This window comes from Nesoenas mayeri (genome assembly GCF_963082525.1).
Source record: "Nesoenas mayeri genome assembly, chromosome: 3".
Lineage (NCBI taxonomy): Eukaryota > Metazoa > Chordata > Aves > Columbiformes > Columbidae > Nesoenas > Nesoenas mayeri.
In genome coordinates this window covers 23162383-23188015 of record NC_137544.1, presented here as the reverse complement: position 1 = coordinate 23188015, position 25633 = coordinate 23162383, and the positions used below count along the sequence as shown (strand labels likewise).

Here is a 25633-nt window from a genome sequence, read left to right as displayed (position 1 = left end):
CAAAGTCCAAGCAAATAATGAATTAGAGAAATCAGAACTCTGTGAGGAAATAATAGTATGGGTTTGAGAGTTAAAGACCTTTATTTCACACTTCTCTGAGGAAAAAGGCAACCTTACTAAGACAAAGGGGAAGAAAAAATCCATGTTAAAATTGTCAGTTTTCTAGCAATTAAACTAATGATTTGTAACTTCAGACATTTGCAATTTACATTTTCCAGACATTCTTCTAACAAGTATGTCATTTCTGCACCAGAATCTGCAGAAACTATATATATGAAAATCAAAACTATTTCAATATCACTTCACTCTAAAAATGTAAAAAGAATATCAAATGTAGTGTTTACACCTCAGAACTTTTCTGTAACGTGTAGTATTTGACTCTAATATATTGTTCACTGAAAGTAAGGATAAAATTTTGTTTTCCTATCAGCATTGTTGTAAATGTTGGCAAGCTTTGTAAAAATATGTGGTTTTGACATGTTTTTCTTATATTTTAGCTGGTCACTGTGGTTCTCCAGATCCAATTGTAAATGGTCATATTAGTGGAGACGGTTTCAGTTATCGTGATACTGTAGTCTACCAGTGTAATCCTGGCTTTCGACTTGTTGGTACATCTGTCAGAATTTGCCTACAGGATCACAAGTGGTCTGGACAAACTCCTGTTTGTGTCCGTAAGTATCATTAATTTTTTTGGTGAATTATTATTACTATTTTAAACATAATTGAACATCAACCATGGATTGGTTGTTCAAACATGTTTAAATGAGGTGCTCAGATCAAATATTCATTGGACCTATTTTCAGTTACAAGAGTCATTATAATAATCTAATCTAGTTGCTAACCTAGCACAGACTGAGTAACTTTATCCAGTAATTTCTGTTATTTCAGAAGCAGGATAAAATAGGCATTGAAGCGGGTTGCACAGCAGGCTGCAACTGTTTAGTTTAATCTCTTTTTATGCACTTATTTTCTGTGTCAAGCGTGGACTCACTGAGCCTCTCCCTTAATTTTTCACCACGAATACCAAAATGCTTCAGTCTATTTTAATTGTTTGGTGGGTAAACCCAGAATACTGTTCATTTGTGCAATTTTGATGGTGACTTCCCTTTTTTCCAAGCTGGCCTCCTAATGTCTACCATGCAAACCCAGACATTGTATTGAATTATACCACACCTATTAGAAAAAAGATATTTTTTTATACCCTTTAATAGGATTTTTTTCCTCTTAATTCACCTGCTTTTGAAAATCTCATAAGAAATTACTGGAATTGTTGAGTATTTCCTGCTCTATTTCCTTCCTTATTTGCATAGCAGATTTTCTGGCACTTTCTGAACCACCAGTCAGTTAATCAGAGTCAAGTCTGATTTCTCTGCTTTTTATTTTACTACTGTATTATGTAGTTGGTGTTATTATTCTTTTTCAGTTTTAATATAGCTCCCATTTTTTACACATTTTTTGTTATTTTTAATGGAGAATTTATGTTGTTTATTTCAATTTTGTAATTTTGTAAATGTCTGCTATTCAGGCAATTATTTTTATCTACACAGAGATAGTCACTGAGATGATCACATTTCCTGCTCAATCCATGTTCATCTCTTTGTTTCATTTCTGAGGAAATATATTACCCACAAGTCATTACATTTCAAAGTGTTCAGTATTTTATTTCTTAGTGGTAAAATGAAAATTTCTACCTGTGTAGAGCTGCAGGTAATATCTGCCAAATGTCATAGTCCTTTTAAAATTCTATTTATATCTTCAAGTGATTTATATTAATCACAAGAGAAATACCACCAGCCAGCATCATTATTTCTAGTGGATTAATTTTACCGTGCAGTGAATACGATCCCTTCAAAAGAAAGGAGCAAAGCTGAGGTGGGGGGAAGAGGAGAGAGCCACTCTTTCTAGATCGATGTTATCTTTGCTGTTACAAGAAGAACTGACAGCAATTTCTGTCATTTTACATTGCCTAATACTTTACATTACAATATGGTTTTCTTTTGCTTATAACTCTACCAGATTAAAGAGACATAGAAGATGATTTTTTTTAAGGTCAGCATTTAAACTTCAGATGATTTTCCTACTTTTATTTACTTATGAAAGTATTTATTTATTTAAAAGTCTTGAATAAATGGCTCTATTATCTCCATGAAGGAAAGTGAAAACCTACTGTTTACTAATGCTAGAAATGTGCTCACCAATGTGATAATGAAATGGTCTTCTGACTGACCAGTATGCATCAGAGCTAGAAATATGACAGAGGTACCATAAAGAAGTCATGGGCTGTGGCCCTGAAAATTTACCACGTATTGGCCTATATTTTGTGAGATTTTTAAAGAAGATCACAAATCAGTTTATATTTATTTATTTTTTTTGAAAATAATTTCAGAGATGTAAGTAGTAAACATTGTAATCTTCAAAAAATATTACCTAAGGAAGTACGCAGAGTACTGCACCCATGACTACTATAGCTTCTTAGTTTCATGTGCAAGTCAACCTTCAGCTTGCACAGTTTTTGAGACAGGTGTTTTCCTATCTTTTTACTGAATAAACAATTGGACCACACTTTAGCCAAATATTTTCTGAAAGGTATTTTCACTTGCTGTTTATTGAGAGTTAACACAAAATGTGGAGTTGTCTGATTAGTTCCTTGTCAGCCACAGCACAATAAAAATCAGGAGAGGAACTTTCTTTACCAAAATGTAATGTTATGTTATGTTATGTTATGTTATGTTATGTTATGTTATATGTTAATGATGACCGAAACATAGGCTTAGTTATATAGCTGGTTACTCACACTGGATTTTTTTCTTGTCCAAGTACTATCAGTGTACAGAGGGCCATGAAGTTGATGAAGAGTTTAGAGGGCAAGCCATATGAGGAGTGGCTAACGTCACTTGTTTTGGTCAGCCTGGAGGAGACTGAGGGGGGACTTCATTGCAGTCTACACCTTCCTCAAAAGTGGAGAAGGAGGGGCAGGCACTGATCTCTTCTCTCTGGCTACCAATGACAGGACATGAGGAAATGGCAGGAAAATGTGCCAGGAGAGGTTCAAATTGGATATTAGCGAAAGGTTCTTCACCTGGAGGGTGGTGGAACACTGGAATGGGCTTCCCAGGGAGGTGCTCATAGTGCCAAGCCTGACAGTATTCAAGAGGCATTTGAGCAATGCTATCAGAAATATGGTGTGAATTTTGGGGTTGTCATATGCAGAGAGAGGAGATGGATTCAATGATCCTTGTGGGTCCCTTTCAACTCAAGACATTCTATGATCATATGAGTACTGTCATGTCTTCTGGGTTACATATTTTCTGTGGTTAAGGTGGAAGTCTCTAGTATCTAAGAAAGATACTGTGGCAAAGACTGGAGTATATATTTGGAAGTTATATTACATTAAGTGGTTTGATGTCTTTGCAATATAAAAGGGAAATGTGTAATTCCTTAACAAGTATTGATTTCAGACATGCCAAGTGCATCTATTTTCCCATGACATATTCAGGACTAAGTGTGTGTGTGTGGATACACATGCATGTGTGTGCATGCACACATAGGGCAGTTACTTATATTAGGATAGAAGACGGAAATTGTAATTCCCCATTTAGATGTCATAAAAACAACCATAGTAACCTTTATTTGAAATGTATTGGCTACTGACTGCATGAAAATGTAGTGGTGATTGAAAACATGAAAATGCCAGAATTACCTACATTGCTATTGTATGAATCCAGCTATTGCAGTGTTGAGCAGTCAGTACAATGGAGCAGTGGCAGAACTAGTTGCAGAATGCTGTCCGAGATCTTTAGCTTCTGGAAGCTGTTAAAAAACCCAGCATCCTGTCAAGAGTAATGAGGTCTAAACAGGAATGGACTGAGTAGGATACGCTTTTGTTGAAAAGGGTAACTGAACAGAATTATCCTTCATTATTAGAATTTTTACAAGAGATCTAAATTTTATGTTGTTAAAATGTATGGCATATAATTTGTTCATGAAACTGGAGAAAATTTAAGGTTGTTTGGTTTTTGTTTGTTTGTTGGTTTTGTGTGTGTGTATTATGTTTGTTTTTTTAATTTAATAAGTTTAAGTAAGAATTATCTTAAAAGATTTAGTATGGTCCTGGAAATCACTTTATTTATTGAAACTTGATCATCTATAACAGTTTAAAATTGCAACAGTTGAGTTAGAATAAAGTTAATCCTGCACATGTATTAAGATTTTGTGCTTATGTTTAGAGTTTCATCTTCAAGTGCTGCCAATGAGATGGTGCAGAAAGTATTCAAGTAGTTGAAATAGATTTATTTACAAAATTTAAGGGATAAATAAATAAAGGTGTCTACAGGAAGGTGTCTTATTTAATTCCCAGGATCATAACCTGTTGAAAATACTGTTTCAAAGGTGAATTATCTGATAAAATAAAGGAAACACATTTAAATTATATTCACTTGTCTTTACAGTTATTAAAGCAAAAGATAAACCTGTGCATAAGATATTTATTTGAACATGATAAACATCACCAGCACAATGATGAAAATTTCTGTATATGTGTTTATTTTTATTTATATTGTCAGTATCTATGCTTTTCTACTTTTTCTAATTTTTTTAAATGTATTTCCATGTGAAAAGCTAGAGCTTGTCCATAATAAGTGTACTTTGTAAGTGTCATTTAAGCATAATCTAAACACATAGTACACATAACAGGAAAGAGTTACTTCCAATAATGATTTCTGTATTGCCATAAGAAAATCTGAGTAAAAGCATCACTACTTTAGAAAAGCAAATCAAGAACTTTAGAACAGGAGTGCTTCAAAACTCCTGAATACTCTGAAGCAGTTCATTGAATTAAATTTGATTTGCAGTACTACATTTTGAAGCTTGCAGAGAATTTTTTTTTAGTTTGCATTACTAGGAAATATAATGAACTCTTTACATTTTTTAAGGTCAAATACATATCACGTGAGCATATATAAAATGCATATAAATATACTTATTTATATTACAACTTTCAATATCATGTAAAAAGTAGTTTCTAAAAGTTTTATGGAAGAATTAATATTTTTCTCTTGGCAGTTAGGAATTCTGAATAAATATATGCATTTTTAAAATTAAATTTCTTGTATAAATACAAAAGACAAATTCAGAAGGATAAAGGAAAAAAAAAAAGAGCTCAAACCTGCAAGTGATTCCATGGAACAGTATCTTTCAGTTAGATGCTAGCCTGCCTATTTTTCTTTTAACAGCAATCACATGTGGACATCCTGGGAATCCAGCTCATGGAATGACTAATGGCAGTGAATTCAATTTAAATGATGTTGTAAATTTTACTTGCAACACTGGATATTTACTTCAGGGTGCTTCTCGAGCACAGTGCCGAAGCAACGGGCAGTGGAGTAGCCCTTTACCCAACTGCCGAGGTAAGAAACTTTCTCATGCATTCTTTACTCTCTAATGACTTATTTCAGGCATGATCCTTTCTCTTGCCTTCGAAATACTGGCATAGAATTCAGAAACCTAATTTTTAGGAACTTATTGCTGCCTTTGAGTTTTTGCATTTCTGTATTGGAAAATGGAGTTAGGGCTGAGTATTGGGAAAACGTAGGCTTTTCAGCATTTTACCTCAAAGTTCTCAGACTGCAATTCATAGCATTTAGTTTAGAGACATATAAAGTGTATTTTGTATCACAAAAGTTATATTACATTAGTAAATTACAGTTGGCTATCTAGCCCGAATTAGGTTCACTAGAGTACTGTTTCCATAAATGGTCCATTACTCCTATTTAAACAGGCAGATGAATATTCATGCGTCAAAACACTGTTAATTCTTCTGTATTTCCTAGCAATACTAGAGAGGTGTTAATAACTTTTGTCCATATGAAACCTGACTTTCCTTTGCCCAGAAAAAAGTGATAAAGCAGCGTTTAATTCTGGGTGTCTGGTTGTTGTACATATCCGAAGTTGATTACTAGTGTGCTCTGCGCAAGATGGAGATATTTGAGAGATGAGAATGAAGTGAGGGCTTCTGTTATGAAGAAACCATTATATCAAATGTATGCATTAGGGAAGGACAAAAAGACACCATTTTAAAACACAATCCAAAATGCTCAGATTTAATTTTGCCCTTATCATTTATTTATTGAGATTCCAGTAGTGTAATTAAGATTAAAATGGAAACAAGTCTCTGAAGTTACTCTATTATTACTCATTTCATTTGCGCCCATTGTTTTTTGTTTATTTTCCTCAATCTTTGGCTATTATTGCAGAATATAGGGATAATACCAAATCTTTGGTCTAGTCCTCCAATATCTTTATCAGACCACTAAAGTCTGTTCATTGATCTATTTTTTATGTGATATTGTGAAATGCTTTCTTCTGAATCACTGAGGCAGATTGAATATCTTCTGGCTGTAAAATAGATGCACGTTGTCAGAGAACTGAAAGACGGGACATGAGGTGAATCATGTAAGATATACTGAAGTATCTCAAAAGCCTGGGAAAAAGTTTTTGAGATACTGTCTATCCTTCAGAGCCCTTTTATGAAGGCTCCAGAAAGGAATGCATTTTAATAAATCTAATTTTAAAATGTTGTTTCTGGTCATATCCCCTTTGCAAAGCTGGAATTGTCTAGGTCCATTTATAATTTTTAACAACAGTAATAATTTCTAAATGTGTAAACCAAAAACAAATTAAAAATGCTTAATCTCTCTGGAGACAACCTTATAATTTTAACAGGTAAGGAACATACAAAGGAAAGGAACACAAAGATCAAACAATCAACTTATTAATTGATCTATCTACACAGGTATGCATATATCTAGAAAAAAAAATTATACTTAAGATAGATATTTGAGTGTTAAATTGGAATTGGCAAGGCTGGCAAGATTTTTGTTCTGTGATATAATTTGGTAAAATCCTCCAAAAGGAATATCACACAATCACTTAGGATCTTCCTTTAAACTGATAAACCTTTCAGATTTTCCTTGCATGAATTCTATCTCATGCCTGAATGTCTATCTCATGCCTGAATGCTGACTACAAAATTAAGAAACTCAAGATTACTTTATTAATTTAAAAAGCATGATTTTTAAAATAATCTTATCTTCCACTATCCAGATTACAAATCTGGAATTCTATTTTTCTTTCTGATTAGACAGGGACAAGTTAGACAGTTTGTTGAAAAGTGAGTTAATACTAAAACATATGAAATAGTTTACTCAGAAATACAATGTCTAGTAGGCTCTTTTTGAGCATTTATTTTACTGGAAAAATGATCACTTAAATGTTAAATCATTGTAAGTACTATGCCTTCCGTGCATTGAAACTTGTCTTTAATATGCTAAAGGAAATTGCAGTTATTGAAGTTGTGTTAGCGATGCGAACACTGGGACTAAAAATGATGTAATAAGGATTTAACTTCAACTATTGGTAGCTTTATTATCTCCACCTGTTGGTTTATTAAAAGTCATATTGTATTACAATGGTTGCTTCCAAGAATAATAATTATCCTTGGTGATTAGTTCATCATATTATTTCAGAGATAGCTGCTGCAATTTCAAGCTCAGTGTGTGTGGAATTAGATCTCTCATTCTCATTAAAACAATACAGAGAGGCCTATTCCCTCAGTCACTACCCTCAGAATTCATTCAAGTGAGTTAACCAGCACAGCAATATAATTATTGGAATGGAGAAAGAGGAAATAGCAAACTGTTCCTATTTAGGCTCATGTACTTTTATTTTTTTCCTTTTATACTGTTTGCTAGACTTTATTAAACAAACTCCTCTATCTCATCTGTGAGGTATTTAAGTAAGATTTTACTTGTTGAAAAGATACACTTTTTCACATATCCTAGAGAAGCAGTCCCCATCTACTCTATACCTGTCAGAGGAAGAGTGTGCATAGTTTTACTGAAGTTCAACCCCATTTTCCAGCTAAGTTACTTAGCTATTTACATTGAACTCAAGTACACTTACTAAAAGGAACACATGTGAAAGAGAAGAAAAAAAAAAAAAAAAAAGGAAAAGAAAAAGAAAAAATTGTGAAAAATAATGCAAAGACTGAGAAGATTTTAAAAATAAGAACATAAGAATTAGAAGCCTTACAGCTACTCCAACATTATTTCAATTGTGTCTCCTGTCTACTTTCATTTTCCTTTTTTTAATTTGTCACATGAATTTGAGTTTGATCCAGGCCAATTTATGATCTGAAATCTTGTTTAGGGAGGTTAGTTTTCTGAAAGTAGTGAGTATTACAGATGTAACTCTACCAAGATCCATTCACTTAAGAATGGCAAACTCCTATCAGAATGGAGTGGCCCTGAGTTCTCTCAGTTGAGTATCTGCAATTTTCTCTGTTCTTATGAAGATGGTGTAAAGTTGGACTTTCGCCTTTCACTCTGCTTCCTCACTTATTTTTTTTCTTTCATTTAGTATTTCTTTCTCTCTAGAAACAGGTATTTTTCAGTGACTGTCTTGTATCTCTTCCATTATGAACTCTGAGGATCCACCTAATCTTGTCACCTATTGTTTGTCTGTTGCCCCACTGTAGGTCTGTATTACAAAGCATAGAGTTCTTTAGGAACTGTAACCAATAAAGATTTAACTGTGATTGAAATCAATGTGACGTAAGTATTTGTATAATTACAGCTTGCAATAGTGGTCAGTATAGGGAATGGATAATTAATTGTTTTCCTACACTAAAATATTTGTTAGTGTATGATTTGGGAAAATGTAATTTCAGCTTAGAAGAAGGAGCTTGATTCTTTTCTGCTGTGTATATCATCAAGAATTTTATTCAAAATAAAATGAAAACTGTAAGTTTTATTCAAATGTCACCACTTTTATTCATCTGAGAAATTACAAAAATTACAATGTAGAAGAAGTTAACCGCCAAAGCTGACTCTCAGAGCCTTGGCTGAACATAAGAAATTCACAATTAATGGGAGAAAGAAAAACTTGGTCAGACTAATACAGAAGTCTTGACACCTGACCAACCTTGATGTCCAGGTTGACATTTAAAGTGTTTGAAAAAGAGATACATCATTAAGTTTACAGTTTCTCTAGATCCAAAGTGATCAACCTTAAAATCCATGCTGATGTTTAAACTGTTTGAAAAACAGATAGTTCATAGAGTTTGCAGTTTCTCTAAGAAATCCTACTTTTGGGTTCTGTTGAGAAACATACTATCTGAAGTAACAGTAACTGTTGTAAATATATTTGTGCACCAGAAGTTATTTAGTTGTAGTGCAAAGAGAATAGTCAATATCCAGTTCAGTTTAAGAATATCAGTATTAGAGTAGTTCTGTGCCATTGACCTATTACATGAATCTCTGATCTATACATTTTGAAGATCTTATTTCAGTTATATTAAATATTAAAATATTGTATTAATTGCCTTGGTAAGTCATATTGTTTCTTATTTGGTTAGTGTGGTGGGTTGATCTTCCTTCCTTCCTGCGTGCCTTTCTTCCTTCCTTCCTTCCTTGCTTCCTGCCTTCCTTCCTTTTTCCTCTTTTCTAGTGTGGGCTCTCCACAGGCTGCAATTCCTTCAGGAATTTCTATCTCCTCTGGTGTGGGTCCTCCATTGGCTGCAGAGAATATCTGCTCCCTCAGGCACCACCTTCTCCTCTAACATCTGCGTTCCCTCTGTTGTTTCTCAGTATTTATGTTTTTTAATGACCTCCTCCTATCTCTGTGATGTTTTCTGCCCTTTCCTAAATATATTTTCACAGAAAGACAAACTTCCCTCATGAATTCAGCTGTGATTGGAGGAGAAACTGAGAGTGGGGGTTGTTCAGCCTAAAGAAGAGAAGGTTCAGGGGAATCTTATCCATGCTTATCTCAGAGAGGTTGTAAAAAAAAGATGGTCAGACTTCTCAGTTGTGTCCACTGAAAGGACAAGAGGCAAGGGGCACAAACTGAAATGCAAGAAAAAGCTTTTTCACTGTGAAGATGATAAAACACCTAAACAGATTGCACAAAGAGGCTGTGGAGTCTCCATTCTTACCTGACTTGAAAAAGCCCTGGGCAAACTGCTTTAGCTGTCCCTTTCAAGTTCAACTGTTCTGTGATTCTATATGATATATAACTAGAGACTTCAATATATGTCTCAAGAATCTTACTGAGGTAGTATGTGGTATCTCCAGACCTATTTTTCTGCTTATCCTACTTTTTTATGCTACTACATAACACAGAAGTAACAAAAATAAGCAGACTGCAAGTTTTTCAAATTAAAACACAGTCTGACAGACTAAAGTAACATGGAAACAGATTATAAGACAGTAACCTAGCTCATCTGATCTAGAGTAACAGGATGGGCAACTAAGGCAACTTCTTAACCCTCTGCATGACACTCCAGCACTCAAAAAAACACTTGAAGATACATATAAGTACAGAGGATACAACTATGTTCCCCAAACTAGATGAGTGCAGAACAAGAAGAAACTTCAGTGTGAAAAAATGTATTCCATATATCAACTAAACATTGTAAGAGATTATCTGAATCCTAAGGTCCTGAAACCCTACTGTTTCTAGCCTACAAGCATCAAAGCTTATACTGAACTTTACACTGTTAACCCTAGCCTAGAATTTTTCATATATTCCTGTGCAAATATGCTGTCTTAAAATGAATAATTGGAATTTTCTAGAAAAGAACATGCTACGTACTGCTACTCGCAATGTATTTAGGAATTCACTGTGAAACAAAAACTTTTGGTATCCCTTCAAAAGAACGAAAAGAGAAATACAGAGTGGTCTGCTTCAAACCTCCATACCAGCCGGGCATGTTCCAACAGAACTCTTCTCTGGTGCCTCTACCTAGTTTAATTCTACCTGTCTATCTGGTCAAAGTAGTCTTCTGTACTCTAAGCTGCCTCCCTGTAACTTCATAACATAATTACATTTAGATCAGCTCACTGAGAGAAGAATTTGAAATACCGTTTAAGATTTTTACTTCAGTAAATACCATGTATTTTGCACCATACGCTGTAAAAATTGCTCTGACAGATTTTTATGATAATTATGCTTTTATTTCTAATTTGATACAGCTTGGATTAAAGGATAAATCTGCATATTTTAAAATGACTAGAGTTTATTTTTGTAAAAAAAGGCTTAAAACAAATCTTTATATTATTTACAAGAAAGAAGAGCAAAAAGTATTTTGGTCAGATTTAAGAAATAATAAAGGGCATTTCAACGATGAAATCAAGCTGAAATGTTAATTTTGCATCCACAATTAAAAAAAAAAAAAGAAATCTAAATTCTACTAACTAAATGGATTGTATGAAATTTACTTTTAATGAAATGATTGCAACTTAACTAAAGCAATAGTGATTCTTTGCCATGTATCTTTCCTTCTAAAATAATCTTTTATCGAATGGATCAAAAACATTTGTATTAAAGATCACTGTTTATGATGAATTATGAGTTTGTGTAAAAATCAAGTAAATATTCTAGCTCCTTAAATATACTGCTGTGAAGGGATTCATGTTCATGGCAAACCTGTGTCATTGATTCAACAGAGATTTTGCATATAATCTTTCTTTCAAACCTTGGTTGACTTCACTTGCATCAATAATGAACTTGGCTTCACTTCACTGATAATCTACATCCAGTTACTACAAACTATAGATTACTAATTGAAGACATTGCAGAAGATTTTTTATTTTTATTTATTTTATTTATTTTAATTTCATTTTGCAACTGAGATACTGCGTATGCATGCGAAACCTTGATATTTTTGGAAAACAAAGCTGGACCGTTCTCAGGCACTCTTTTTTCAATGATACATTGCTTTTATCTATTGTGTCAGTAGTAGCCTAACAAATAAGTCACTGGCAGAAAATTTACCTAAGAAATTATATTAAGTTTTTGCCTGACAAAATTAGGGCATAGAAAAGATCAAGTGTGCTGCTCTAGAGCAATATGATAAAAATTCATATGAAACAAAATATCAATATGTTTATATATCTTAAATGCACTGAAAGCACAGAACTCCTTTGCAATGGTATTTTCCTCCTACTCCAGAATGCCATTATTCTGAAAATTTAATAATGACTTAATCTATTCTGGCAAACTGTTTTGGCACCCCAAGTAAAATCATTAATCCCTTAAAATGAACACATTTTTTTAATATTGGATTTTAGATTTATCTTGTGAGGTAACATAATCATTAAAACACATATCTTGGAAAAACTCATGCTCCTACTCTGTCACAAGTGAAAAAAATGGCTTGTTGTGAATTAGGGATACTTCAGGAGATTTAAAACCCCCAACTTTTTAATTGAAACAATAATATTTATTTTATATTTGTATTTTAACATCTATATACATGTTTTAAGATTTGTAATAGTCTTTTCTGGAATCTTGAAATCACTGAACTAAGATTTCAAAATCATAATTTGTAGGACAGGACATTTTCAACTCTACATGGACTCTCTGTATTTCTTTGATAAAAAGAACATGTCAATAAGTCTATTTACTTGCATTCAAACTGGAACCAAATGGCATCAGAAAAATTCCAATAGCCAAATGTCTGTTCTCTTCAGCAAACCTGACTTGGTGCAGCCTGAGTGTCCTACCTCAGAACTACCTATGAAAATATCTAATCCTAAAACAAACATGTTCAGGATGGACTTTTTTCCCTTTCCATTTTGTCTTTGGAAGTACAGAAAACCAGTCTCTACACTTGCTTCTTTTCATAATAAGTCTTCACCACAAAAATGAGAACTGAATCAAATGGTCTAATCAGGGCTCTGCACTCCTGAATGCACTGCAGGTCATTTTTCCATATATTATGCTTCGGGTAAGAACTGCTGTATGAAACATCACAACCACATCTTCTAGAAAGCAAGTATTTGCAACAAGGAGATTTTCTGACTCTTTTTTCTTTACTTTGGCGTTGGATAAACTGTCCTATCACTTGCTGCCAGCTCATAACACAGTGACAGATGCATAATCCATGTCAGAAAAAGTGTACATCCTTTGCTCCTATTCCCTTCAAAATCCATTGTATTGTCTTATAAATAAGATTTAGGAGATTTTGCCTATGTTTGGCAAAGTTGCTGAGCTCTTAATAGCTTATGTTCTCCAGTCTGTGTCAGTAAGTCCCAGTAAGTCCAAGCTATTTGATAGTAATAAAGAATTCAGGTCTTTGTTCACTTATCCTGGTTTTGTATGGAATTTTTAATTTGAAAGTTTTTTCTTTATTTATTTCATTATTGATTGATTTTTAAAGCTCAATTAAACTTTTTGTCTCATTAAGGATCTGATATCTACAAGGAAATGTCGATTTTGTCATGTTTTCTTTAGTGGATGTATCATTTGAACCAGTGGTAATATGTTCCACTCCTTCACGGACAAGAAAAATGACCTTTCTGATGACAGCTGATAGAAGAGTGAGAGAGATTGAGACTGATGACCATTTCATCTAAAACAACTCTGAATTTAAATGTTTTTCCATCTATGTTGGTATCATGGAGTCACATAAGCTGAGAATTTTTTCTTTTTTTTTTCCAAAGTCAGACATCTTTGTTGAGATTTTTGTATACTTTGAATGTTAGAATATATCTAACCTGTTTATGATAGCATGTTGATCCTTCAGAAGGACAATTAGAGCTTGACTAAGTTTTCTAAATAAAGAGGTGGCATACAGGTTCTGAGATATTTACCTTAACCTGGCAGAGATGTGCTTCTCTGAAGTGACATCTACCTGGAGATCAGGCAAAGACATCTCAAAAGGTAGCAGAATCATCTTTTGGGACAACTGAGTAAATCTCTCCCATGTGAAAAAAACCAGTGCTCTGATTAAGAAAAAACTAAAGAAAAAGACTTTAAGACATGACTCTGGAGTTTGTACTATTATGAAGTTATTGTGTTGATACTACTTGTACACAGATGCCCACAAATGTGTTTGTGTACAGACAATACATATAGAGAACAATGACAGGAAAATACTTTATCTTTCTTATCTAACTGCTGGTGTCAATGGCTAAGTTTATGCTGGTGATGGAATAGGAAGAAGAGATTTCATACATATCCAAAGCAAGTATTGTTTCATAAAGTTGGACCAACTCAGTTTAAAGCTTAAAAAAATAACTGCAAGCTCATGAAATTTCTTCTACCATACTTCTTACTCCATTTTTATTTTAGTATAGAGTTAGTTAGTTAATCAGAGGACTCAGTAGAAATTTTCCAAGAAAAAATAAGACTGCATTTTTGTAACAATGCAAGAATACTTGGCATATTTATATCAATGGGAAATATTTTGGAATGCAATTAAAAGTGAAGTTTGGTTTAGCTTTTCATCTTGCAAGCAAAAAAAAAGCGTGAGCTATATACTTAAGTGAATTTACTAACCTTAGTTAAGGTCTTGTACATACTGAGATATTATTTAGTGTTAATTTGTTCTATTTCTAACAACATTTATACTGCATTAATTACAGTGAAAATTTCCTTGTTATTGTTGACTTTGAACCGAACTTTACTAAAATTCCATAGACTGCCCATTTTGTAATTGTGCTTTCATGAACAGTTCCCTTTTTTTTACAGACAGCATTTCTTAGAACTTGTGATAAAGTCATAATATATTCTCTACCCTTATTCACTCTGAGTTCCAGTCACTATACTTGTTCTAGATACAAACGCTAATGCAATACTTTTCAAATATACAAGTTTTAAAACACTGTTCATCAGATACAAAAGTTTGAAAAAGAAGCTTAACATTGTTTCTGACAAGGAAAAAAGAAAAAGGTAGAGCATGAGAACAAAAAATGAAATACTGTGAATTATGTACTTTTTGATATCATTCAACTTTTTAATAGAAAACTGCCTAAAGGACTCTGACACGGTCTTTTCATTTCTTTGTCCTCAAGGGTTTGAATCTACTCAGTGTGAAGTTCCAAAGTCATCAGGGCAGACTTGAAGTATTCTCCTTCTTTTCTCAACAGACTAAATTGAGAGTGCCAAAATTCATTTCCCATGTAACCCTTGACAGCTGTCATTGAGAGAAAGCAATCTCCATCTGCTCTCACCATGATTTACAACTGAGTCTCCAGGGTGAAAGGCAATCGGGGAAACTACTGCTTTAGTTCTGTATACTGGCCAAGACAAATTATTTTCTGAAGTGCTCCTTATTGCAACCTTTCTTAGCAACAGCACACTCGTGTATACATATATTTAAAAATCTACATCTGATGATAAATGGCACTACAGGCATAATTTTGTTGACTTTTTAGCTTAAAGGATAATATTCTCATGCATAATTATTTGATAAGACTTCATATGTGATGCAATAATTTTGTTGCACAGAGCACATGTTTAAATTATGCATTCAGTGACTATTCAGTATTTTTTTCATTACTGAATTGGCTAAACAGATACTACTGGTACAAGAATGAGAACACTGCATCACAGAGACAAATTGATACTTTGGGACTATGATATATTGCTTGAACATTCCATGTTAGTGGTCTGCATGCAGAATTAAGTTTTTCTATTCTCCCTATTGCATTTCAAAAATAATTCAGTTAGAATTGCTTTTTGGTAGCTTTAGGGCAGCATATCTTCATGAAACAAAGTTATTTTTTCTTAATTTCTAAGACTGGCTTTTCAGAAGCTAACTTGGCATTATTACTAATTAAATCAAAATTTCAGTTTTAAGCAGGTATATTTTATTTTGTTTTATTTTCATAATCACAACTGTATTTTACAAAAGGAGTGCTGTTTTGAATGGCTGTTAAAAATTAAACCTAGGGAGAGACTTGAGTAATCCATAGAATGGGAAAAATTTTGGAAAATAATTGTATTAATGAATGTGCAAAACCTTAAATAAATGTGAGAATTTTGCAATATGACCCAGATTTTTCTTCTATTTCTATAGAATATTCAAAATTAAAAATAGAATAATTTGACCAAATAGTTCCAATCTTCTGTTTCAACTAAGCCAGTGTGCAATAACAATGATTTTCACTAAACTGCAGTTGAAATAATATATTTCCTTTCTTTTGAACAAATTCTGAAATGTCATTTCAGTGTTTATTTTACTACTTTTTGCTTTAACAGTATTTTTATCTCTGCAGTACTTCAGTGTTTATTTTTAAATAAAACAGTTTATCACTTTGATCTAGAAATAAAATAAATATTCAATATTATTGTTAAAGAAATAGTACTTTCTGATGTTCTGGAGTTCTCATAACTCCCAAATCAGATTTCCATGTGACTGATAGTCCATGAAGCCATGGCAAGCTGTCTGCATTTTTGTTCCAGAAGGCCTTTTTGTTTTAAAGGTTTGTGCCTAATATCCTCCTCGTTCCAGCAAAAGAGAGTACCAGGGCACCTACTGCATTTCTGACCCTCACTCAGAACTTCAGGCAAGGCATTACTTTTCTATCGAGAGCAGCCCTGTCTTGGAGGCACTATGTGAACGTAGCAAGCAGTGCTCTTCACAGTAAAGCAGTTGCAGGACATTCATTCTGTCTTAATGTAGACTCCTGAGAAAGCAAAGCAATGACTTCTTAAAATAGCAGTGGCAGACAATCTCTCGCTTAGGATGTGATAAGCATAAAGTCTAAGCTTTCATTAGCCTGAAGATAACCAAAGTTACTTTTTTTAAAGAGTGTCCCGTGTTCTGAAGGTGAATAATCTTTATTGCTCCTGTTCATGATTTTTTGATTTGAAGAGGAGAAGCTGAGGGTTTGTTTTTTTTTTTTTTGTAATGGTTAGAAGGTGTAAGTGCACATATAAGCCTTTCACGTAGTCCTTAGTGCCTTCAGTTACAGTGAACAGATCTGATTCTAGAAACTGCTTCTAGGACTGTTTTATCCTGTTACGGTTCAATATTAAAAATATATACATATATATGGAAAGGTTCTGTATATCAGAGATAATTTACAAAAAAGGTTTGTATTTTCTTATAAATGGAAATCCATCCAACAGTCAGAAGTGTGAAACTAGGGAAAAGTTCAGATTTATAGGCAATCTTTTGATCCAAACATATTCAGCAAGCATGATGATGTTACCATGCCCTGTTGCCAGAGCTGAAAGTAAGGTGTGCATTTAAGTTGCTTTGTATCCTAGGAGCAGTAAAAGACAAATAGAAGCATTATGGCTCTCTTCTAAATTCAGGTTATTGGAAATTGATAACCTCCATTCAATGGGAATTAGGTTGCATGTTTATCTGTGTCAGTAAATATGAAGTCAGACAGACTTGAAACAGTAATGTAGATCACCAAAACAACACCTGTACACTGCTCGATCCACACATACAATATTTTTTTTAAAGTTGAAAGATCTGGTAATATATAACAGCTTATGATAATTGAAAATAAATAAATTGTACTGTGGCAGAATGCAAAGCCCCCTCTCTCCCCCTCCCTCCTTCATTATGGAAGGAGTAGGCATATCTCCCTCTCTCTCTGCTACTTGAGGCTAACAGCTTCTTTTGTTTGGCCCCAGAGCACCCTGGCCAGGGCCATTAGGAGAAGGGAGTGCCGGGGCGCCAGTGAGCCGCTGGGCACCTGCAGCCAGTGTGGGGGATGTTTGGAGGCTTCAGGGGCACCCACAGCCAGTGCAGAGGGGTGCAGAGAAGCTTCTGGAATGCCCACAGTCAGATCTGATCAGCCAATTTAAAAACGGGATTCTTGTCGAGACTCCGCCTATTGTCGCGGGTCTCTCGGAGCACGAGCAAGATGCTGCCGCCGAGAGCCGCCCTCTCTGGGATGGAGACTCCGCTTGCCTTGCTGCCACGGGTGTGAGTAAAACTTCTCTCAGGACTGCGAGTGTATTTATACTTTCCATGCACATATGCACGTGTAACTTTCCGTGCTCAGTATGAGCATGTGTAAAATTAATCCTCGCATAATCGCGGGTGTATTTTCCTTCCGTGCACATTTGCACGTGTAACTTTCTGTGCACATTTGCATGTGTACTTTCCGTGCTTAATACAAGCACATGTATAAATTATTTCCTCACACAATCATGAGTGTATTTTCCTCCCGTGCTTCCACATAAGCACGCGTAATGTTCCATGCACGTTTATACGTGTAAGTAAATTAATCCTTGCAGGATTGCGAGTGTATTATAGATTTACCCTCGCACAATCGCGAGTGTACACTTTCCGTACTCACTATGAGTACGTGTATCTCTCTAAAATAATCCCACACCATGTTTAGGCAAGTGTGTGCTTCTCCGGGACTCAGGGACGGCTCCAGCATTGTTTTGGGTGAAGCCATCTGCATGCACTCTGGGGACCGCCTGTTGTATTTGTTTCTGTCCCTTAATAATTTTCCTCAACTGATATCCGAACCTGTATTTAAGTCACTTTTGGAGTGCTAAAACCCTGTTTCTCACTGGTTTAATAAAAGTTGTTTTGGACCCTGTTGTCCCTTAAATTAACCTCGAGGGGCCTCCATGACATGTACAGTAAAACATGTTTTCTTGCAATAGTTAGTGTTTTTAAACATTGGAAGCACAACAGAGAACTTCCAGTCTTGTGAAGCTGAGTCAGAGCTCTTTCTTGTGTTCATTATAATCTGATATAGCTGAACAGTATGGAACTCATCATCCTAATAAAGCACATAAACTCAGACCTCTGTTTCAAAGCTCTTATTTCAGCCAATGAGTTTAAACAAATGTGGATAATATTAAATGGAGGCTACTAAACAGGCACCTGTACTGTGGATTTATATGAGTACAGCTAGGAGTCCTAGTTGCACCAGGATAAGATTTCTAAAACAATAAAGTATTAAATATTATTTGTAAATTCATATTAATTCATTTTTGAGCTATTAGAGTCTTTTGGGGTTTTATTGCAGAGGATTTTTACAATCATGCAGACAATTAACTTCCATACTTTTTTTATCTGCACAGAATTTATTTTATGAAAGAGCTATTATTCCTGGTAATCAAAATGGGTGCTAAAATAGGTAGATGACAGTAGAGCAGAAAAGTGTTAATTTGCTGTAGTTACTTTTCAGTATGCAGTTTCATTACAAAATGGGGTACTCATTAGAGCATAGACATAAGTCTCAGAAGACCTAAACTCAGTGCTACACCAGTACAAATATTCCATACAGCCTTGGTCATCAATTTGTGATATAATGGGTCACAATACTGATAATGTGTTACTGTGAAGTCAGGGATCAAAACTGCGTTACCATATAATAATAATTTTAGATAAATAGACAGATTGTGAAATATTCTCTTCTGCATTTGAAATTAAATCTACATGTTTGAACTATACAGTGTCTAGGCATGGGAATTTAATTGCCTCTACTAATTAAGAAGCTTCTTCAAAAAGTTTTTCATTAGGAACAAGTAGCACATCCACAGGAATTGTTTGAAGCATGGTTCAGCTTGGGCATGGGCAGCAGGTCCATTCTTCATGAGCACTTCAGAGAAATCCATTCAAGTCTGGAGAGTAGCAGAGCACAACAGCATAGACATGGACATTGTCTACTTGCCTCATGCCAGAGAACAATTGCTGGTATTCTTTACTTCATATTGATACAAATGTAGCTTCAAATGTTAAGGAAATCATAAACATTTGTAGAGAGATTGAGTATAAAGATATATTTGTATAAAACAACTTGTAAGTATGCAGGCTGTTTCCAAAAGCAGAAGCTTTACAGCATCATCTACACAGCACTACACTATATCTAATTGCCTAAAAAACAGGGTTAATTGGGATGCAGCATGCATTGCTTCTGGGAGGTGTGCTAGTTTCTCTGACAAAGAATTGCACTGTGAGTACAGACACATGAGCTCATTTAGCTCTAGCTGAATATTTTGGTAGGGCTTCATGTCAATGTTCTGTATGTTTTAGAAACTTTCACTGGTGTCTCTCTTCTACAGTGGTAGTAGTATTGCCAGTGAAAGAATTTGACTCAGTTGACAATAACTGGTAAGAATGGAAAAAGCAGTTACAAAGAATGAAATGTATTTTTTTTATGTAATGTAAAAAGAAAAAAGCATTTTCTCTTGATGGTACTCTTAAATACAAATCCCCAGAAACAGGAATTTTCAGAGTTCTTCTAAGCAAGCACAGAGACAGGGTCTTCCATATCCAGATCTTTCACAACTTCAAAAAAAGCCATCAGATTTTAGGACTTTGCATTTTCCCCTCTTTTATGAGATAGCAAAAAAGTCAGTGAGTAAAATGATATTTGCTTCTGTCAGTTAAATCCCAGCATAAACACATATTTGTGTAACCTGCTCATATCTGATTTATGTATAACATTTATAAGGTCATAAAACTAAGTTTAAATAATTGTTGGTACTATGAAATATAAGCTATACTGTTATAATGTAAGCTCAATGTAACTTCTTTAGTGAATTATTTCATAGGATTCACCATAAAACAGAATGGGAATAGTTTCAGTCCGGAGTCTTTGTAACTTTACTACTTCAAGAGGAAAAAAAAATAAAAATAAAAAATAAAACCAGATATTTTTCTTCTATGCATAATTTTCAGTGTTTTAAATAACAATCAGTAGATGGCAAATAAGATTTCTTCATGTCAAAGAGTGTTATCCTTCTCCCCCCAGCTGCATATATTACTTCTAAAATAATTTTTATGAAAGAAAAATTTGGATTCGTATGGGATGTTCTTTAGACCCAGATATATGCTTGTATAGAATCCATTGCACAATTGAAATAATGAACATCTAATACTGTTAAGATTGTGTCTATAAAAGAGAAATAGAAACAATTGTAACTGTTTTTCATGAACATTTTAACATGTTAATATTTCTTTAAAATACTGATACTTTTTAGTTGATTGTATGAAATGTTCTTTCAATGAACAAACATTTGCAAAAGCTGATTTTTTCTAGTGTATTAGCTAATCAGTACATTTAATTTATATGTATAATAAAACTTAACCTTTTGAAAAAATGATTCAGGAATAAAAAACAGTGCATTAGTGACTCCATATATCTTACCTCTAAAAAGATAATTCTATCTGACATTCTTCTCCATTGGTTTCATTTTTTTTTTTGAAAATTAATTTGAACTAGATGATCTACTTAAAAGGTAGATTCCTGTCATTGTTTGATGAACTGTAATTTATAAAACTAACAATATTCCAAGTATTTTTTTTATTTATACCATTTTGCTTAGAGTGAAGATGGGAGGGGTGGAGGAGGCATTTATAGCTTTTCAGAGGACTTTCAGATGAATAGAGAGCAAAACTGGGAGTTTGCAGTCGAGACTTCAGTGTCTCATCATAATATTCTGCCAGCAAACCATCATGTGCACTGCAGAGTATGAAACAAAGGTCTGAGGAGGGTAGATTTGCCTTATACAAAAACTGAACAGTCATGACAATACCCCAGAACTTTTTAGGTTTTTAACTGCTATCTGAAAAATCATTTCATGCCTGCCCTCACTTCCACTCCAATATCAAATATTTGATTTTTTCACCATCTTCCTTCTGTTCTGCACAATAATAGCAGAAAATGTTCTTGCTAATATTGGAAGCAATTTTTCTCATGACAGGAAATTTTTAAAAATGTTCAAGTGTTATTTAAACTATATACTGGTTTGATTTTTATTTGGTTTCCTTCTCATAAAAAATAAATGTAAGACCAAACCAAGCCTACCAAAAGAACAATTAAAAATTCCTTTGATTTCTCTTATATGTCCAAGACTGTTACAAGAACTGGAGTAAAATCATAGTATTACTTTCAAAGCAAAAGGATCTAGAGACTCACTTAAGAGTCAACATATCTGATATTTAAGTGAAATAAAAACCACAAAGTATATTACATGGATTGCAATCATGAGCCGCTAGTGAAAGAACAAAAAATACAGTGTTACTCTTTATTTATGACATTTCTACTATGCATCAGTGATGAACACCATTTGTCTTACAGTGGTGAACTGTTCCGATCCTGGCTTTGTGGAAAATGCAATTCGACATGGACAGCAGAATTACCCTGAAAGTTTCAAATACGGAAAAAGTGTGGCATACCACTGCAAGAAGGGCTTTTATCTATTGGGTTCATCTGCTTTGACCTGTAAAGCTAATGGCTTATGGGACAGATCACTACCAAAGTGTTTGTGTAAGTATTCATTCAGTTTTATTAACATTAAAGAGTAGTGTGTGATTTTTAGCCATCTCTTGAGGAACAAAAAAGGACTTTAGGATCAACATATTGCAAATTGTACAGCTCAGTAAGAAAATATTAAGCTCTCTGCAACTTATCATTATTTAAATGGGTTTAGGGGAAACTGTGGAGCTATCATTTCAACTGCCAGAAAGTTAAGATTAATTTACCCTTTAGGTGTACCATTAAGATATCTGAAAATAGCTAAAGAAATCTAAAGTTATTATTTATATGATATCATTTAGATTGATAGCCTAAGAACATTAATGCCTATTGCAGATTTTTTTTTTTTTTTTAAGAGTATGAAGTGTGTATCTAAGTACGGATCTATGATACGTTATGTAAGAAAATTTTGCTCAAGGTGATCTTTTTATACCATCACTTCATACTTCCTCCATCACTTTTTCCCTTGGAAAGGGAGGAAATCTTCTGCTGTTTCCTATAACCAATTCAGTGAGCTTCAGAACTCTACAAAATAAGAGTTTGGCTGACTTTCATTTTCCTCTGAGATATTTTTCTTCTCTGATCACTATTAATTTTCTGACATTAGATTTCTGAATTACAATGCAATTAGAGGAAATAACAAAATGAAAGTATACTTTAATTTGCAAACACATCAGATGATTTTAAAATTTTTGCTCTACAGAATTATTTTTTTATTTAAATGATTTATTTTATGAATATACTTACAAACCAATCAGTTCAATAAATATAACTGGTGAATTTGTTTCTTTTTTTTTAACATTTGCTTTCTTCCTGCTACTTTATATCTAATATCCACATGACTCAAGCAGTTTTATTTTGATTTTCACAACACTGTGAGGTTTCAGTATCTGTCAATAAGAATGATAATCTGAAAACTTCATTTCTTTACAATTCAATAATAAAATAATTGAAAAAAATACAGCATTTCAAATACAAAATAAATGTGTAAAATTGTTCATTTGACAAGAATATTTTCCTGATGCAAGAATAAGCCTTACTTTTTGTATCTTAGAAAAAAACATTTTTAAAGTCCATGGCCAAATTCTATTGGTGATCCCTTCCTACTGCCCGAACTGGGGTTTCAATGTGAAGGGACATTCCTTATGCAAGGGGAAAAAGAAGATGGGGAACCTAAATCACGTAGATTAGCTACCCATTTTTCCACATCAAGTGTTTTGGAGGTTTGACAGCATTTACATGGCTTTTTGTTTTTAGGCAGTGCTCAAGGAAAGTAATTTTTGTCCATCTCCTCAAATAGGGATTCCTGACCTTGCTCTGGGGACTACTGTTTGAAGCTGTAGGAACTTTCATATTATTCTGGGAGGTGCCTGCATTCCTCAGTCTCCTACTAGATTAGCTTCCACTAATTTGCTGCTCGTGTACTGTAACACTATCTGAATCCTAAATATCACCATGGCAAATTAAACATCCTTTCCCCCAAGAAAAAAAAACAGTGAAATGAATAGGTCTCTTGATGAGAAAGATTTGTTTGTCTATTAACAGATGAAGTCGGTCAGAGTCTTTTCAAGTACTATGAAAGATATGTAATTTTCAAAGGTTTTCAGTGATAATCTCTCATTTTCAAGCATTAAGATTGCTTTTGGTGGTAGGGCAAAGTGCTTAGAGACGCAGATGAGAAAAATTTTGAACCCAAATTGGACACAAGAGTGAAAAAAATAGAAAGACACTACTTTTTTATATGCAGAACAGTACCTATGAGTGTCATTGCTTAAAAATGAATGCTTCTTTTCTTCTCCATAATCTGTGAAAATTTCATGCTACTTGTGACAATCATCATACAGCCACATTAATGTGATCCATTTATGTTTTTCTTCCAAAAATTCTGATCACCCAGTTTATCTTATTTTTTTCTCAAACAAAATGTACACATTAACTCAAGTACAAATATGATTAATAATTTACAAAATTATCAGTAATACATTTTCCTTTTGCTCACTTTAGTACAACACATTGTTATAATACTACTACAGATTGAACTTTTAAAAATTTCTTTATAGTGCCTAAACTGGATCTCGTTATTTTATAGATGTGATAAAGCTACTTACAATTATAGTATCTGTAATATATGCACACATTACCACATTCTTTCTTCCTTCTCAGCCTTAACAGAAATAATGTGTATTTTTTGTAGGGAAGGACAGTGAACAGAAATGCATGAGGAAAGAGTGTTCTGCATATTTTCAGGGAAAGGCTAAACTAGATAGGTTAGTTTTACAAGTAGTTTTTTGTTTAATCTTACAACCAAGCAGTAAATCACCTATAGCAACAGCAAAATTGAAGATATATTGGAGTTGAAATCTTAACAGAAGTTTGTGTTGTGTGGAGCTAGCCTCATGTTTGAACATTATAATAGGACTTTTTTGTGGCATGAAATAGTCTTATAATATTGTGGTTTTTTCTCTGTTAGCCATTTCTTGTGGACATCCTGGGGTACCTGCCAATGCAGTTCTTTCAGGAAACAAATTTACATATGGCTCCGTAATTCACTATTCTTGCACAGCGGGTCGAAAGCTTATAGGAAATTCTACTAGAGAGTGCCAAGAAGATAGCCACTGGAGTGGAACTCTCCCTCACTGTTCAGGTACTTGTACCAGCCATCATCTGAATGTCACCTTTAATTACATGAATAAGGCTATTCTCAACCAAAATATTCTCATATACTTTCTCATTCTCTTTATTATTAGTTTGTATGTTTACTGCTTAGCTAGATGGTATAGTTGTATACTGCAGTATATAGAAGCCACAAAATGCTGTTTAAAACCTGGTGGAGTTCTGCTTAAAAAGGATAAATTTAACACTTTATCTTCATGAACAGTGTTTCGTGTAAACAAAGGTTGTCACATAAGAAAATGTTGATTAAAATCCACCGCAGCAAAGGTTACTAGTTAGCTGTCACAGAGGCATCCCAAAAATCAATTTAAACAGGTGACAAGCTCAAAAGAGACTTTATTCTGACCAGAATTGTTTAGCAGAGAACCAGACAGAAATGAGGTTTATCAAAAATTATTCAGCACTCTGACAGCATTATGAAAAATAGATTCAGATACTGGTTAGGAATTCAGTTACTACACAGACAATTCAGACTCAATGGATCCCAAAACTCTAGAATTATGATTCAAAATGCTCATCTTCCCACTCATACAAAGTGATGACTCTCAATGGTACCCAGAAGATCGCTTACCAATAAGGCAAGGTGTCTCAGTCCTCTAGGAACTTCCCTTAGATGGCATCCTAATCTAAGGAGAATCTTCCACTGCTTTACTGAAACCCAAAATATCACATCAACAGGCTTCCCTTCATCAACTAGATGGGCAGCCTTGTCATAGAAAGAAATTAAGTTTTTTAAGCAGGACTTCCCTTCGTGAACCCATGCTATCTGGGACTAATGACTGCGTTGTCATTCAAATGTTTTTCAATAACTCCCAGAATAAACTTCTCCGTGATTTTGTCAGGCACAGAAGTGAAATTGACAGGCCTGTTGTTGCCAGGGTCATTCCTGTAGCCCTTCTTGTAGATTGGGATGTTTGCCAGCTTCCAGT

At 34.0% G+C, this 25633-nt stretch overlaps 1 protein-coding gene across 1 annotated transcript in view; it reads left to right on the top strand.

Moving 5' to 3' along the window:
- Positions 1 to 25633, top strand: part of CSMD1 (CUB and Sushi multiple domains 1) — a gene marked incomplete at its 5' end in the record, with an annotated part of 1071510 nt that overhangs the window by 1015589 nt on the left and 30288 nt on the right. Inside the window, 4 exons of the mRNA XM_080341955.1 lie at positions 498 to 671; positions 5232 to 5405; positions 21855 to 22043; positions 24502 to 24675. Of these exons, the coding sequence (XP_080198081.1) occupies positions 498 to 671; positions 5232 to 5405; positions 21855 to 22043; positions 24502 to 24675 (711 nt within the window). The remainder of the gene's footprint in view (positions 1 to 497; positions 672 to 5231; positions 5406 to 21854; positions 22044 to 24501; positions 24676 to 25633) is intronic.